At 34.7% G+C, this 14,788-nt stretch overlaps 1 protein-coding gene across 1 annotated transcript in view; it reads left to right on the top strand.

The window, feature by feature from the left end:
• Positions 1-11,036, top strand: part of LOC140331057 (enoyl-CoA delta isomerase 2-like) — an 18,473-nt gene extending 7,437 nt beyond the window's left edge. Inside the window, exons 3-10 of the mRNA XM_072411765.1 lie at positions 220-318; positions 3,053-3,232; positions 4,723-4,792; positions 6,700-6,802; positions 7,057-7,177; positions 7,827-7,916; positions 9,173-9,316; positions 10,742-11,036. Of these exons, the coding sequence (XP_072267866.1) occupies positions 220-318; positions 3,053-3,232; positions 4,723-4,792; positions 6,700-6,802; positions 7,057-7,177; positions 7,827-7,916; positions 9,173-9,316; positions 10,742-10,897 (963 nt within the window). The 3' untranslated portion in view covers positions 10,898-11,036. The remainder of the gene's footprint in view (positions 1-219; positions 319-3,052; positions 3,233-4,722; positions 4,793-6,699; positions 6,803-7,056; positions 7,178-7,826; positions 7,917-9,172; positions 9,317-10,741) is intronic.
• Positions 11,037-14,788: the final 3,752 nt, after the last annotated feature.

Genomic DNA, 14,788 nt, shown 5'->3' on the forward strand with positions numbered 1-14,788 from the left:
GACATATTTCTGTAAGTTACAGGTCTACAATTTAAAAAAAAAAATTAATGAAAACCTGTAACGCTTTTGGAACAGAAATCTAGACCTCAGTGTAACGCCCAGGTGGTTAATATAAACTGGTAAAGCTGATCTAGGTCAAGTGACATTGCTTATGCACTTTACAATTAGATTTTTGCTCTGTATTAAAGTATTTATGAAATTCTTCTGTTTTTTTTGCAGTCAATGCAGGGAGCTTGCAATACCCCAAAGCCAGGTATGTTGGACTTTGTCAACAAAGCCAAATGGGATGCATGGAATTCACTAGGAGACTTATCCAAGGTAAAAATCATTTCTGTTTACCTAAAATAGAATCAAAATCTATATTAATTGGATGCAGAAAAGTTACGCTGAGGTGTCACTTGACAGTTTTTACAGTAACAAGAGGTAATTAGGGTCTTCCACCTGGCACAGTAGTGGGATTTTCTCTCAGTTCTGTGTCTCTTAGATAGAAAATGAGAGGAAATAATTTTTTCCCCAACTCTAATTAAAAAAACAGACAGAAATGTTACCTTTCCCACTGGGTTTATTACAAGCAGTTAAAATTTAAAGGTATTAAACTAAAAATATATGTATGTCGATACAAACAGAAAATATTCATTTTTTTTATCAAAAGACCTATAGATAAAGCTTCCTGAATATTATAAATGATATATGTTCTTGTGTTTGCTGTAAAATAGTCCATGGTAAAACAAAACACTGGTAACATAATAAGACACTTACCACTGCTATAATATATTATATATAAATGCATTTTAGTTATTGTGTATTTAACTTATAATGCCAAGTTAAAGGAGCATTTTTTTGCAAAACTCCCCATTCCTAGTTGTTTTTGGGTATTATTATTAATAATAATAAACAGGATTTATAAAGCGCCAATATATTAAGCAGCGCTGTACAATAAATAGGGTTCGCAAATGACAGACAGATACAGACAGTGACACAGGAGGAGGAGAGGACCCTGCCCCGAAGAGTTTAAAATTTAGGAGGTGGGGTAAGTATCACACAATCGGTCTGATTAATTAAAGCTCTCCAAGGCTGCAGAGGTAATACTTTTGTCAGTGAACCTGGGTGATCCAGCAAACCGGGAATGGATTTATTACGAGTAATTTGCTATTTGTTAGTCCTGGACCGATCCATTCCAGGTTTGCTGGATCAGCCAGCTTCACTGATGAAAGTGTATCTTCTCCAGCCTTGGAGAACTCTATTAAATCAGGGCCAATAGGAGGGGTTAAGCCATGACTGCGTTGCACTGTTTGTTTTTTATTTTTATTTTTTTTTTGCTCTTTTTGTTGTGTGGGTTTATTATTACAGCAAGTATTATTTTTGTTGCACAAAAATAAAACTAAAAATGCAATTTCAATAAAGAAGTAGAAGACCCATGTTTGGGTAGTGTTTTATAAAGATACAAAGTTTTATGCTCTTAAATGGTAAAAAAATTAAATGTGCACGTACATACTTTTTCAAATGACTAATATTTTGGAAGAGTAGATAGGAAAGCGATGTTGTGCTGAGAACACAGTTCTATCAAGGATGAGCAATCACTTTTTAATACCTCAAAGAAAATCAAACAAAATAAATCCTCAGTTCCTTGAGTCATTAATTAACCAACTCTGAATATTGATTATGGGAACCATGCCTTTGGTTAGGAAATAAGCTTAACCGTATTCAGAGTAAGATTAACTCCCTGGATTAAGGTTATAATGCTTAAATTGTTTCATTATCTTCATTTATTTAGGTATAAAATACTGTCACTGAATTTGGCAGGAGTTGAAACACATTTAAATGAGTTAGGCTATATAATCGTGTGTGTGTTCTGTGCATAGAATTCAAAGAAATGCATATTAACAGGTTATTAGGCAACACAAAAAATATTAACCTTTATTATACAGTTTTTCTCCTAAAGTACATCTGCCCTGAATTAAATGGGTTGGCTGCCATCCCTGGCTTCATTTTGAAAATGTTAGTTGCTTAACCATATTTGCCCAGAAAAAACCTGGAGCAAACGAGTCTGAACAAAATCGGCTTCCCATATCTATATGGTTGGTCCATGATTCAGAAAGAGTCAAAACAATAGGATTTAGCGTTGGAAACTGATATTAAATTCTAATAGTAATAAATAGTTGAAAAATGGAGTAATAATGCTAGCATACCTTCACATTGGGGGTCGGTAAAGAAATGCACACCTATGTCTTCTGTTAAAGGAAAAGTACTCCTCTTACATTCATAGTCATTAAAGGCTCAGTTACAATGATGGTCAGTAGAAGAAAGGTCTCTTTCGATTTGTAGTTAATTGAAAAAAGCATCCTTAAATGTATCTTCTTACTTGTCACATACAATTGTATTTAAATAGGAATATATATATATAAAGGTGTGTAACTCCTTTGCATCCTGAAAGGTATGGACCTCATCCATCACATAGATGAAGGGCATTTACAAAGCTACTGGAGTCTCCAAAATTCATAGGTGGTTTAGTTATTCTTTAAGTAGGAACAAAAACAGCTCAGGATAACTTGGAATAAAGAAAACTTTTTTTGTGATTTGTGGAAGTGTGTAGTTTACAGAAGATAAAAAAACATTCGGTTTAATTCACAAATGTGTGAACAAGAACACTCATTTCTGGCAAGATCAACAGTTATTTTTTTGTACTTGCTTAAAATGTTCTTAGCCTGAAAATTACAAAATTAATACAGCTTTCACATCAGGGACTGGTGAGCTACAATGTTATTTTTTACAAATTAATTTCCTGACATCATATGCATATCTAAGCTCATCCATTTAATCTGCTGATAAATGGAACAGAGTTCAAAGTAAAAAATAATGTATTGTTCTATCTCCCATCTGAAGTTTGAGAGCCCAATGCTCTAGGAAGTGTTGATTTTCTTTTAGAATAGTTGTACTGATATCTTTGATTAGGTAGCTCATATTCTTGCAGAAGAGAACATCGCTGTAAGTACATCTTGTTATTTGTTGTCATGCAATGCCATGGAATAAACTGCTTTGTGTATGTTTTCAGGAAAAAGCCAGACAGTCTTACATAGAACTTGTTTCTAGTCTGATCACTGCTGAAGCTCCTACCAAACAATCCACATCAAGTGCCAACAAGAAATATGAGACATTGGAGGTGTTTTCTCAGGATAATATAACAAAGATATTCCTTAATAGACCAGAAAAGAAAAATGCAATCACATTGCAGGTAATACATATGATAAAAATGTATGCCATTTATCATTTTTATCATTTTTTTCATATATATATTAGTTTATTTGCCTTTATTGGTGCTTTAATTGTCCACATCCTGTAAGATATTAAAAAAGTGTAAAAACAGTTTTTATAGTAATGTACAGCAAAGAAGAAAAAAAATTAAAAAGGGAAGGTTTTTTTATATGCTGTAACATAGAAGATTTACAGTGATAAATCACATCTACAGTAATCAGCTACATGTTTCATTGCCTCATTTATTTTTGTATAAATGATTAGCCCAAGGGCAAAGATATTAGTAGTTATGTAGAATTCATAAAAGCACAATGTGACAGTCTGACATTTCTGGCATTCATGGAAGTCCAAAATTACCTCTTTTGTTATTTGTATTTCAAATTAATTTAGATATCACTACATTTAGTGGCAGCTTTGGGTCCTTACATGGATCACAATAAAGAAATGAAATAGAGGAATATATATGTCTGCTGGATACTCTCTAATGAATATACAGACAGAAATATGTTATAGGCAAGATTTAAGTTGGCATAAATAAAATATTGCTGACGGAGTGCTATGTGTAGTATATCACCTTAGTAGATGTCTTTTGTGTTTCTTAGGGATGTTTTTATGGCCCTAATTCCATTTTACTTAATGTACAGTAACACAGGAGTCATGAATGCAGTAAAACATAAATACTAATGCTTGCAGGATAACAAAGCCTCCTAACTGATAGGTTCAAACAAATTTACCTTTGTCCTCTACCAATTGTTCTATTCATTTGAACATTGTATGCTTTTCTTGGTAAATGCTGTCATTGGGACAGAGAGGGTGGCAAATTCAATATATTACACAGCCACCTTGAGAATAGAGAAGAAATCTTCAAAAGAGGACATCTGTTTCGCTGAAAAAAATCTAGGAGTGACAACTGTCTTTTAGAGTTTTCCTTTCATTGTTTGGGCTTTATTTACAGTTATTTTTTATTAATGTATTGTATTTTACAGTAAGTTAGAAAATGATGGTGAACAATAATGATTGCTTCGTACCACTTTCAGCCTTATTCCTAACCAACAAAGTTGCCCTTACAAGTGTTTGATCAGTCATAACTGAGAATAAATAATGGTGATGAAGGTCACACTCTATGTCATCCTTACAGAGACATCTCTTTATCTAAGGCTAATCTAACATTTATAGATACTGTAACATTTTTGAACATTGTTTTCCATCAGACTTATTCTATGTATAGTCCATGGAGAAAAGGGCAAACTGCAGCAACCCATAGCAAGTATTAATTTTAGTGATGATGTGCCATCCATCCATGCCTGATGACATCCATAGGGCAGATGCAGACGTCCCAACCCTTGTCATGTGTGTCATGGCTGGTGCGGAATGCCAGACCACCTCAAACGTGCAGGGAAATTATAAACTGACTCTAACAAACAATGTTTATGTCAAGTTCTTAATGATGGTCTCTGTTTATTTTTCCAGATGTATAAGGAAATTGGTCTGGCCTTAGATGAAGCTGCAAAAGATGATTCTGTTATCACAGTTTTGACCGGTACATATTTACAGAGGTTTTCAATATTCATATTGCATGCATTTCAGTTTGCTAACCATTTCACATTATACTCTATACATGAATATTAAATTGTTCAGTTTGGTTTTAAACATACAGAAAGATATAGAAAAAATTTCTCCTATCTTGTAACATGTACACATCCATTTAGAGTTTATTATTTGCACAAAGGCTTCCTTGTGCCTTCCTTGTTTCCTAATGTATCATTTTCATCCTTTTCATGTTATATCCCACACTGTATAATAGACTTGGTATTATGACAAGCACATAGATTTGCATTAGACGGTAATGTAAACAGTAGAACTGTACTCATAAATGAGTACAGTGTTGTGTTGATGAAAACATTTTAACAGTATTCTATTCTAATCAGATGTATGAAATATTTCATATTACTATTTTGCAATGTCCTTTTCCAGCAGGTGGTGATTTAGGCTGCTTTCCACATTTCCAGAGTTCTCAGTTTGCTCCACTGTTTTGAAAGAAATGCACTCTTTCCATAGAAGATAACCATACAGCTATAGAGAAAAAAACATAATGCCAGAGACAATAAAATTATGCAAACTGTAAGATGAGATAAAACTCTAACCCCTAAACAAGTTGTGAAAATAAGTGTGTTTTTTTAAAGCTTTATGGTTGCTTAATCTTTTAAGGCAGGAGTGTGTTTGAATGTTGACTGTTTCCCTGGGTTTGAATATTGGCTATGCATGCCTTTTGTTTAAAAAGCTCAATAGCACAAGCTTAAATTTACAGCTTAGCTGACCTTAGTATCTCTATAGTGTTCTTAGAATCCATTTGACATGTAATAAATGTTTATTGGTATAACAAAGTTTGTACACATGTACCTAAACATATTTAGCACACCATTTTAATTTGTTTTAAATCCATTATAGTAAACCTTTACTAAACAGGCTCATGTACATCTTAAACAGAAATATTTGTCAGTCCTTCAAAGACTCATTTCAATTAAACTATTGAACTTTTTTTTGATGAGTTGGGCGACAGGGAGCAATAGACATATTGGGCCTGATTCAATAAAGCTTGTTAGCTAATATTTTTGATCCTGGAGCAGATCCATTTCAGGTTTGTTGGATCACCCAGGTTAACTGATAAAAGTGTATCTTCTCCAGTCTTGGAGAGCTTTAATAAATCAGGCCCATTATGTTGCAGTTCAGTCATGTTTAAGTTAGTTTTGTAACAGATGTAGTAAGAGCACAAAGCTGCTCATTAGGGGAGCCCTAGCTTAGCTTTTATTCCCTGAATTTATGCAACCCTTGCAGGTAAACTTCTTTTATCTCTAATCATAAAACAAGCCTAGCATACATAAAACTCTAGAATGTAGAGTTTAGTGTGCAATTTGTACATGTAATTGATAAAAGATTATTGTAGACTTTTTTATTAACAAAATCATTGTAGCATTATTGTCTGATTTTGTATTGGAAACCAGAGCTACACATCTTTTCACTGCCAACAAGCTGCCTTCACATACAACAAGTGGCTTTGAGAAACAATACAGGGGCATTTACAAAAGTAGGCAATTGTTTTTTTTCAAAATGCTCCACTCACCAAACATCTGAAAATAAAATATACACAGCTGTGTGTTCAAATTAAAATACACCTAAAAATATATAGTTCTCTTTCATCTCTTATCTAGTATTAATAATTGTTAAACAATTTACTGAACTCTTTTCTGGGTGTTCATACAAAAGAACAGTCTAAACTTTTATAGGCACATAGAAGAATGTACAAGAAGCACAGTACAAAGGGGTTTTTTGAAGGCAGAACAAACTGAATGTATTACAGAGCCCACGTTTCACAAGGCTAAATTCTTTAAACTGGCCATAAACAGTAAAAAACACTTTTTTATTGTAATTTTTTTTTTGTTCTTGTAGGATATGGTGATTATTATTGCAGTGGAAATGACTTAAATAATTTCACAAACATTCCACCAGAAGGAAAAGAAAAGATGGCGAGTGACTCTGCAGTGATTTTAAAGTGCGTAAATAATAAGTACCTTTGATATGTTTTTTACTAGTTCTTCTTCATTTTGTGTTTTCTATTCATACATAAACTTCAATATAAACTTATATGCTACTTTTTTTTAATAAATAAAAGTACTTAAAGATGAGGTTATCCTTTTAAAGGGAATATGTAAGACTAGTTTTATAAAATATAAAATGAACATAAATTCCTTAAAAACTGTAGACAAAGTAATGTTGAATTGTTTTTTTTTTCTCTTTAATTTTTAGGGAATTTGTCAGTAAGTTCATTGATTTTCCAAAGCCTCTTATTGCTGTTGTAAATGGACCTGCAGTTGGCATTTCAGTCACCGTATTAGGGTTGTTTGATCTTGTCTATGCCACTGATAGGGTAAGTAATTAAACCATAACTCCACTTTTATTAATAAAAAAAATCCTCTCTTAGTGATCAATGTTCATTGCAAGCATTTTGTCGTAGTTTCCTACCTTTTTCTGCTTTTGAGAGAAAACTGTTAATTTCAATCAAAACTGATTTCAGAATGGGCAGGTTTCCAATCATTATAAACAACTGGTGAAATCTTAGTGTCTGCAACCCAGTAGAAGTTAACCTTATAGAATATGTAACTGAAATTACTTTCCTATTGCTGAGGATACCTTAAATTTAATTTTATCCCAGTGCATACATCTGGGAAAATCATTGGGCAAATCACAGTGGAAAATTACATTTCTAGGGGCCTTTTGTACCCCCAAAAGTGTACAGAATGGGCCTGATTTATTAAAGCTCTCCACGGCTGGAAAGGATACACTTTAATCAGTAAAGCTGGGTGATCCAGCAAACTCGGAATGGATCTGGTCCAGGATTCAAAACATTTGCATAGCAAACATAGCAAATAGCAAATCACCTTGAAGAAATCCATTCCAGGTTTGCTGGATAATTTTGTAAATGTGTACTTCTGTAGGCTAAGGGTAAAAGCTGTTTGAGTCATACTAACAACCATTTTTTACATTTCCCTTGTATTTTTGTTTTTTTTTGGTTGCAGGCTACCTTCCACACTCCTTTCAGCCAGTTAGGGCAAAGTCCAGAGGGTTGTTCTTCCTACACATTCCCTCGTATTATGGGTCTAAGCAAGGTAAATCTGATTTGAACCTGAGATTATCTGTCTGAGATAACATATTTTTTTAACTACACATTCTAGAGCAGTCCGCGAGAAAATTTTGGGGGTCTGCAGCTCTGGTCAGTCCACCCCAGAGCGTGGTCAGGAGAAGGACCCCGCTGGGGGGACGCATTGGCCAGAGCCGCGGACCATGTCCCTCGCACAGTTCATTGGCTCGGAGGTGGGCGAGCTGTGTCCCTGGACACAACTCACCCACTCTCCCATTGCAGGCTCAGATATGCGATAGGTGAGTGGGCAGGGTTATCTCATAATGACATCACTATGGGGGAGGTTTCTCCGCCTTTGAGTGAAATTGGGCTCCTCGCGCATACGCGGTCAGGAGCCAGTAATTGTAGTGCTCTGCGGGACCGAAAAGGTTGGTGACCACTGTTCTAGAGTACCTTCCCCAAGCTTATTACTCAAAGGAAGAGGATCTGCAGCTTCAATTCAGTCTGTGTTCCAGAGAAATTCTCAGTTGCCCTTTTTAGAGTGTTATAGCTATTTAAAGAAAAAAGGCTTGTATGTTTCAAGAAAACTGTATGATTATTGTCTGTGTCAAAAGTAATTACAAAGTTATTGCCAAATGAATAAGACCAAAATGAGAGTTGCTTAAAGGGGTCAACAAAATAACAAAGACTCCTATGTAATCTAATGTATTATCTATCTAAAGTGACCTTGACAGGGGTTAGTTTGGTTAGTTTTCATAAACTTCACTCTGTAGAATAACTCACCTCACCTATCCTACTTCATTCCTTGTCATATACCAGGTCACCCTGAGCCACCGAGCTGTAATATACACATCAAACCTATTCATTTTTAAATTACTTGTTTCATTGGATTCAGGGTATTTTTTTTTTTTATTATTAAAGATTCCATACTTTGTATATTTATCTCTTAAACCCCCTTTTCCCCCCCAAAAAAATAGTATACTAATTTAACCACATCCCATGAACATCCACAATATGAGGCCCACAGTCAGTCACTGCAGACTGTCCTGCCCTCTTCCTTGCTTCTTCTGCACATGTGCAGACATTGCATTCATTCGTATAGAGAGGTTATCTATCGATGGGATGCATAAAGGACATCCTTGCCACAGGAAAGAATAGGATTTTCTGCTATGCATACAGAAGTGTAGGTAATCTAAAATGTTCTCCAAGGTACCATTACAACTAAATACACACACACAGCAGGTATATAATTCAGCAGGGCACTAATACATGTTTCTGTAATAGGCTTCTGAAGTTCTCCTCTTCAACAAACTGCTGACTGCACATGAAGCCTGCCAGCTTGGACTTGTCACTGAGGTCTTTCCAGACAGCACTTTCCAAAAAGAAGTCTGGGAAAGACTGAAGGGTTATAGCAGCTTACCTAAAAATGTAAGTATGTCAGTTAAGGCATTGTGAGATGGTTGGGTCTCTTTTGCACATCTTACCATACTTTAAAGTCTATGACCAGCTTCCAATATATCTCATAGATACTGTACAGAAACAGGACATCAATGCAATGAAATATGTTTAGTTTCTCAAACTCTAAGCTGATTACATCCAGTGAGGCTTGCAAAAATTATTTATAAGGAAAAACATAAATTACTGCCATGATCACTGTATGTGGAAAGTGCATTGACCTCTGGGGAATAGACATCAGTTTACTGTGGGTGTTCATAAAATGAGCCCTGGTTGTCATAGACTACTGCAGTGTTAGAAATTTCTGCAATCTGATAATAGAGCATACATGCTAAAGACATAATTTGCATTCAATGCATGACCAACATAACACAGCTATGTTTAAGGTAATGTAAAATGCATCTGCCTACAAACTAATGGACAATCACCACTGGTTAGCATCTTTCTAAAAATATGGGGATATTCCATCTAGGGAGAGAAATAAGCCAGCCATTACATGAATCTGTACAGAACAACTTCCTTTTTTGTGAGATACAGCAATGACAACATAGGGCCTGATTTAATAAAACTCTCCAAGACTGGGGAGGATACATTTTTTTCAGTGAACTTGGGTGATGCAAAAAATCTGGAATAGATCTGGTCCAGGATTGAAAACAAAGAAATCTATGCCAATTTTGCTGGATCACCCAGGTTCACTGATGAAAGTGTATCCTCTCCAGCCTTGGAGAGCTTTTATAAATCAGGCCTATAGTGTCAAGGTTTGGAATATTTGGGCTAAAAAGATAATTCTGTGTTTTAGTCTTCTAACAATTCTATAGTGATCTCTTGTAGGTCATTTTTCTTGACAGCAACTTTCTCCCTTCCTTTGTGCATAAATTGTCTTTGTGTCAATAAAATATGGAAGTTATAATATGGATTTAGCTGAACACCTTAAAGAGATCCTGACACTTTTTTCATGTGGGTCCTCTCCCCTAGCTCCCTCCAATTTTGCTGGAACTAAAATTTGGAAAACTTGAGGGAACAGTGATGTTTTTCCTCCAGTCATATGTGCAGGCCTAGCAATTGGCTAATAAGCCTGGACCAAGTGAAGTATAAGTTGGATGGGAAGTGAAAGGGTCAAGGGCAAGGTGACATTGTCTTTGTAAAACCTAAAGTTTTTGTTTTTTTTAGTGATTTGTCTTGTGTTATTATTTGATGTGTATTAAAGACTTTATAAAAGCATAATCCTCCCATTTATGCCTTTTGAAAAAGACAGTTTTGTTTTTGGCTGAACATCAGAATCTTTTGATCTTTTACTAGTGTGTCAGGCTATATTCTCCTAACTGTTTTTGGCAATACATATACTATACAGTGTATATTCTAACAAAATGTTTTTTCTTCTTTGTTTTTTTCCAACAGTCTTTGGCTTTTTCCAAGCAGTTAGTACGTGCAACTGAGAAGGAAAAGCTGCATGCTGTGAATATTCAAGAGTGTGAACGCCTCAAGGAGCGCTGGCTGTCAGAAGAGTGCATGAATGCAATTATCAGTTTTTTCCAGAAGAGAGTAAAATTGTAAATTTCTTCGATGGCTTAACTTTTATTATTTTACTTCAATAAATATTAACAAAACTTGAACTTTGATAATTATGGTTAATATAAATATGTAATTAATTTTTAATAAAAAAAATAATCAATAATAGCTGAATTACCATAAAGACATCTGACTGTGCTATATTTATATTTTGGACACTGCCAAAGGCAGCAAGAAACATGTAGAACTGTTTTTTAAGTGTTTTGCATACTCTTTAAAAGGGCTTCAATGCTTTGATCTAACAGCTTTGGGATCTTTTGCGGGTCTACTAGGAGAAGATTCGGGGACTTTCTGCAGCTATAACAATATGCATAGATCTATTTTTTCACTTTAATTTACACTTCCTACCTTTGCATATATTGTAAAGTAGACTCCATGCTGCCAGTAAAATCACAATAATTGTGGTTGGTAACAACGTTTGGTACTATTACTATTTGGTAGAGATTGATTAAAATATTCTCTAACTTTCCATAGCCATCTAGGGTCTTAAGCAGAGGCAATATGGAATACTCCAAGGTTCCAAAGGTACTGTATTATAAAGATTTTGCTGGACAGGACATTTCTGAATGTCTTGCTCTGCATACAAGAACAACGCCATTGTACAGCAAGTGCAGCAAAATGCCATTAACAACTTTTCAGGCTTCTGTAAACTCAGTTGTTAGTTACTAACTCAGTTTCAGAATCTGGAAGTAATAGCCAATACTTCAAATGTAGTTTATCTAAACATGCTAAAAATTATTATTATTAGTCTGAGTAAAAATAACTTAAACACAAATAACTCGATAAAACAAACTGCAAACACAGGCCACTAGTATGATTCTTATAACCAGGGATGTGGAGTCGGAGACGATTTTGGGTACCTGGAGTCGATAAAAATGTCCAGACTCCTGATAAATTTAAGTTATAATAAAAAAAACAGCAAGTTCAAATGTTTTTTGAATTATTTCTCACACAATAGCCATAAGTAAGTACTTCTCTGATGTAAGAATAAAGCCCAGTGCATAACTGTATTTCTACTAGTCTGAAGTTCATCTGAGTTATTAAACAACCTGGCATTCACTATATTGTAATCTTGATTATGTACATTACAAAAAGTGTTTTCATTTTATTTCAGATATAATGTGATTAACAAGTTCATTTGAGTGTAAGTAAGTGTAATGATATAGGTGTAGGTGAGTGCTTTGGCCTAATGTGTGTTCAGGTGTCCTGTCTGCACTCTCCATATATGCTCCCATCTAGGGCTGAACATTAACATCATTTGGCCTAAAACAAGGATGTTAGTTAAGTGCCCCCCCTGGCCCTGGAGCCTCCCACTGCCCCGTCTTCAGCAGAAGACCAGCAAAGATAAAGGCAGCAGCGTCTGCTCAACTTCTGTCAGCTAAAAGAGCTTAGAAGAACTTGGAGGAACAGCTTTTTGGATTCAATTGTTTTATTTTAAAACTTCATGGTTAATATCTATACCAACATTACGACTGAGAACTTAGATCCACTTCCAGAAACTACTATATAAGCCATACGTTCGGGTTCCAATAAAGTTATTAAAAGAGGTCTTCTCCGCCATTTCATTACTGCGGGGCACTGAGTAATTTTAAAGCATTGGGGCTCCCCTGACATTCCTACTATGGTGGAATGGTTGAAAGAGATGGATGATATTGCCTATATAGAGCAACAAATTCCCTGGGAAAAACTAGGCCCCAGGGACTGAATGTCATGGGATATTTGGGAATTGTTTAGGGCATCTGGTGATTTAAAAACCTACCTTACACAACAAAATTCCACAGCTACATTTCTCTGTACTGGGCGAACCTCACTGATATGACTCCTTGGTGTGGTATTGAAATTTTTCTGAGGCATGTTGGTACTGCTATTTATGCTTATTATGATGCAATAATGTCTGTAGGTATACTACTGATGGGTGATATGTCTTCTCCTTTTTTCTTTCTTTCTTTTTCTCTTTCTTTTTCTCTTTCTCTTTTCTAAATATAATCAAGTCAGATTTAAGACCTTCTATGAAAGAGGATCTGGCAGAAGAAACTCTGTTTCTTAGAACACTACATTGAGTTAGTTTTGGATTGCATTTAACAGCTATTCTATTCTACAACTATATTCCAAGTTTAATATATAAACTGTTTTAGGTTTTCCAGCTTTTGTTTTTGTACATGTAGTTAAGCTTTGTTTTTGTCTTAAAACTACCAAAGAATGTGGTTCATAATTTTAAACTGGTAAAGTTCCAGTTCCCGATTTTTATGAATGATATTCTACTACTTTATAGCCACTTGATAAAAACAACAAAATCAAATTTATTATTGTTTTTATTTTTTTGTCTTTTTTTTTTAAACTGGCCAATACAGTAGAGAATCTGCTTTCTAGCCAGTAGTTCTGTGGTTAATTGGCGTGTATGTTGCCTTTCTTCAATCAACGTGGAAAATACATTCGTATATTACAGGGTTTCTCATTTTATGTTCACACTTTTGCAACCAAACTTCACAAAAAAAATGTTTACCCTTGTCAAAAATTTATTTTGCATTCAAACTTCACAAAAAAATGTAGACCCCCCCTAATTATTTATAAATTAATAAATTTATTATAAAATTAAATATAACACTAATATTTTTACCATAAAAGTTACAAGAAACAATAAATAAAAATATGTAATAATTAATAAATGATTTTCTAATCATTATTGCTTTCTCCTCTTAGGTTTGTAGGCTAAAAGCTAAACATTTTTGTATAATAATTTGAGCAATCCTCCTCGCTTATTGTTAAAAATACACTATTGATGCTTTCTAATAAAGCACCAAAAATTAATTAGCCTATTTCTTCTTACTACTTCTTTCCATATAGAGAACATGTTCTCAACAGGATTAAGAAATGGAGAATATGGTGGTAAAATAAGAGTTGGTGTCCCTTACTTTCAACCAAGCTCTTTACCTGGCTAGTTTTATGAAAGGGGACATTATCCATAATTAGGATGGCATGCTGAACACTCGTTTGACTAAAAACATTCAAAACCTCATCAATAAAATTGAGAAATGCATCTTGATTTAATGCTTGTGACTTAAAGAGGAGGGCCCCATTTTTTTTCCTCACACAACAAATTCAATCATTTCTGGAACGCACCTCAGCCACAACATGCACCGCCCTTTGCCCAATAGGAGATCTTCCCCTTTTGGTTCTCATTGAGATGTTAAAACCTACTTCATCAAGAAAGTAGATTTTTTTTGTGTAACAAATATTTTTTGAAATTTTTCAAAATATACAAGTATCAAAAGGAAAACAGAAAAAAACAATACTAATATTATTCATAATAGTTGTACAAACATAAAATATTAAAACAAACAACATAAACTAAAACTAATCAAAAGAAGTGTACTCGAAGCTAACAATACAAATGGGAAAAAGCAAACATTTATCATAATTTAAAGAGCCTACGGTCTATATCAGGGGTGGTTTGATGATCCAACCAAGGCGTCCACACTTTATAAAATTTATGCATAGAGTCATTAGCCACGGCAGACATTTTTTCTAGGACCATGGTGTCCGACAACATAGACAGCACTGCTTGAAAACTTAGAGAGAGTTTCCACCATGCTGGCGCTATCACCTGACGTGTAGCTAGAAAAATAAAGGAAATCAGTTTGCACTGACTTTTAGAAAAAGTAGGGCCTAGTTTGTGGAGCAGTGCAGTTCAAGGGTCCCTCCTAATAGTCACATGCAGAACTGATCGTATATAATATAATTGAAAACCCGTATCCAAAGTTTTTTGACCACTGGGCAATCCCACCATATATGGCGGAAAGTACCGAGGGCCTTACAACTTCTGAAACAATACAGGTCGCTCCCAGTAACAAATTTGGCAAGTCTAACTGGGGTTAA

This window comes from Pyxicephalus adspersus, chromosome 5 (genome assembly GCF_032062135.1).
Source record: "Pyxicephalus adspersus chromosome 5, UCB_Pads_2.0, whole genome shotgun sequence".
Classification (NCBI taxonomy): domain Eukaryota; kingdom Metazoa; phylum Chordata; class Amphibia; order Anura; family Pyxicephalidae; genus Pyxicephalus; species Pyxicephalus adspersus.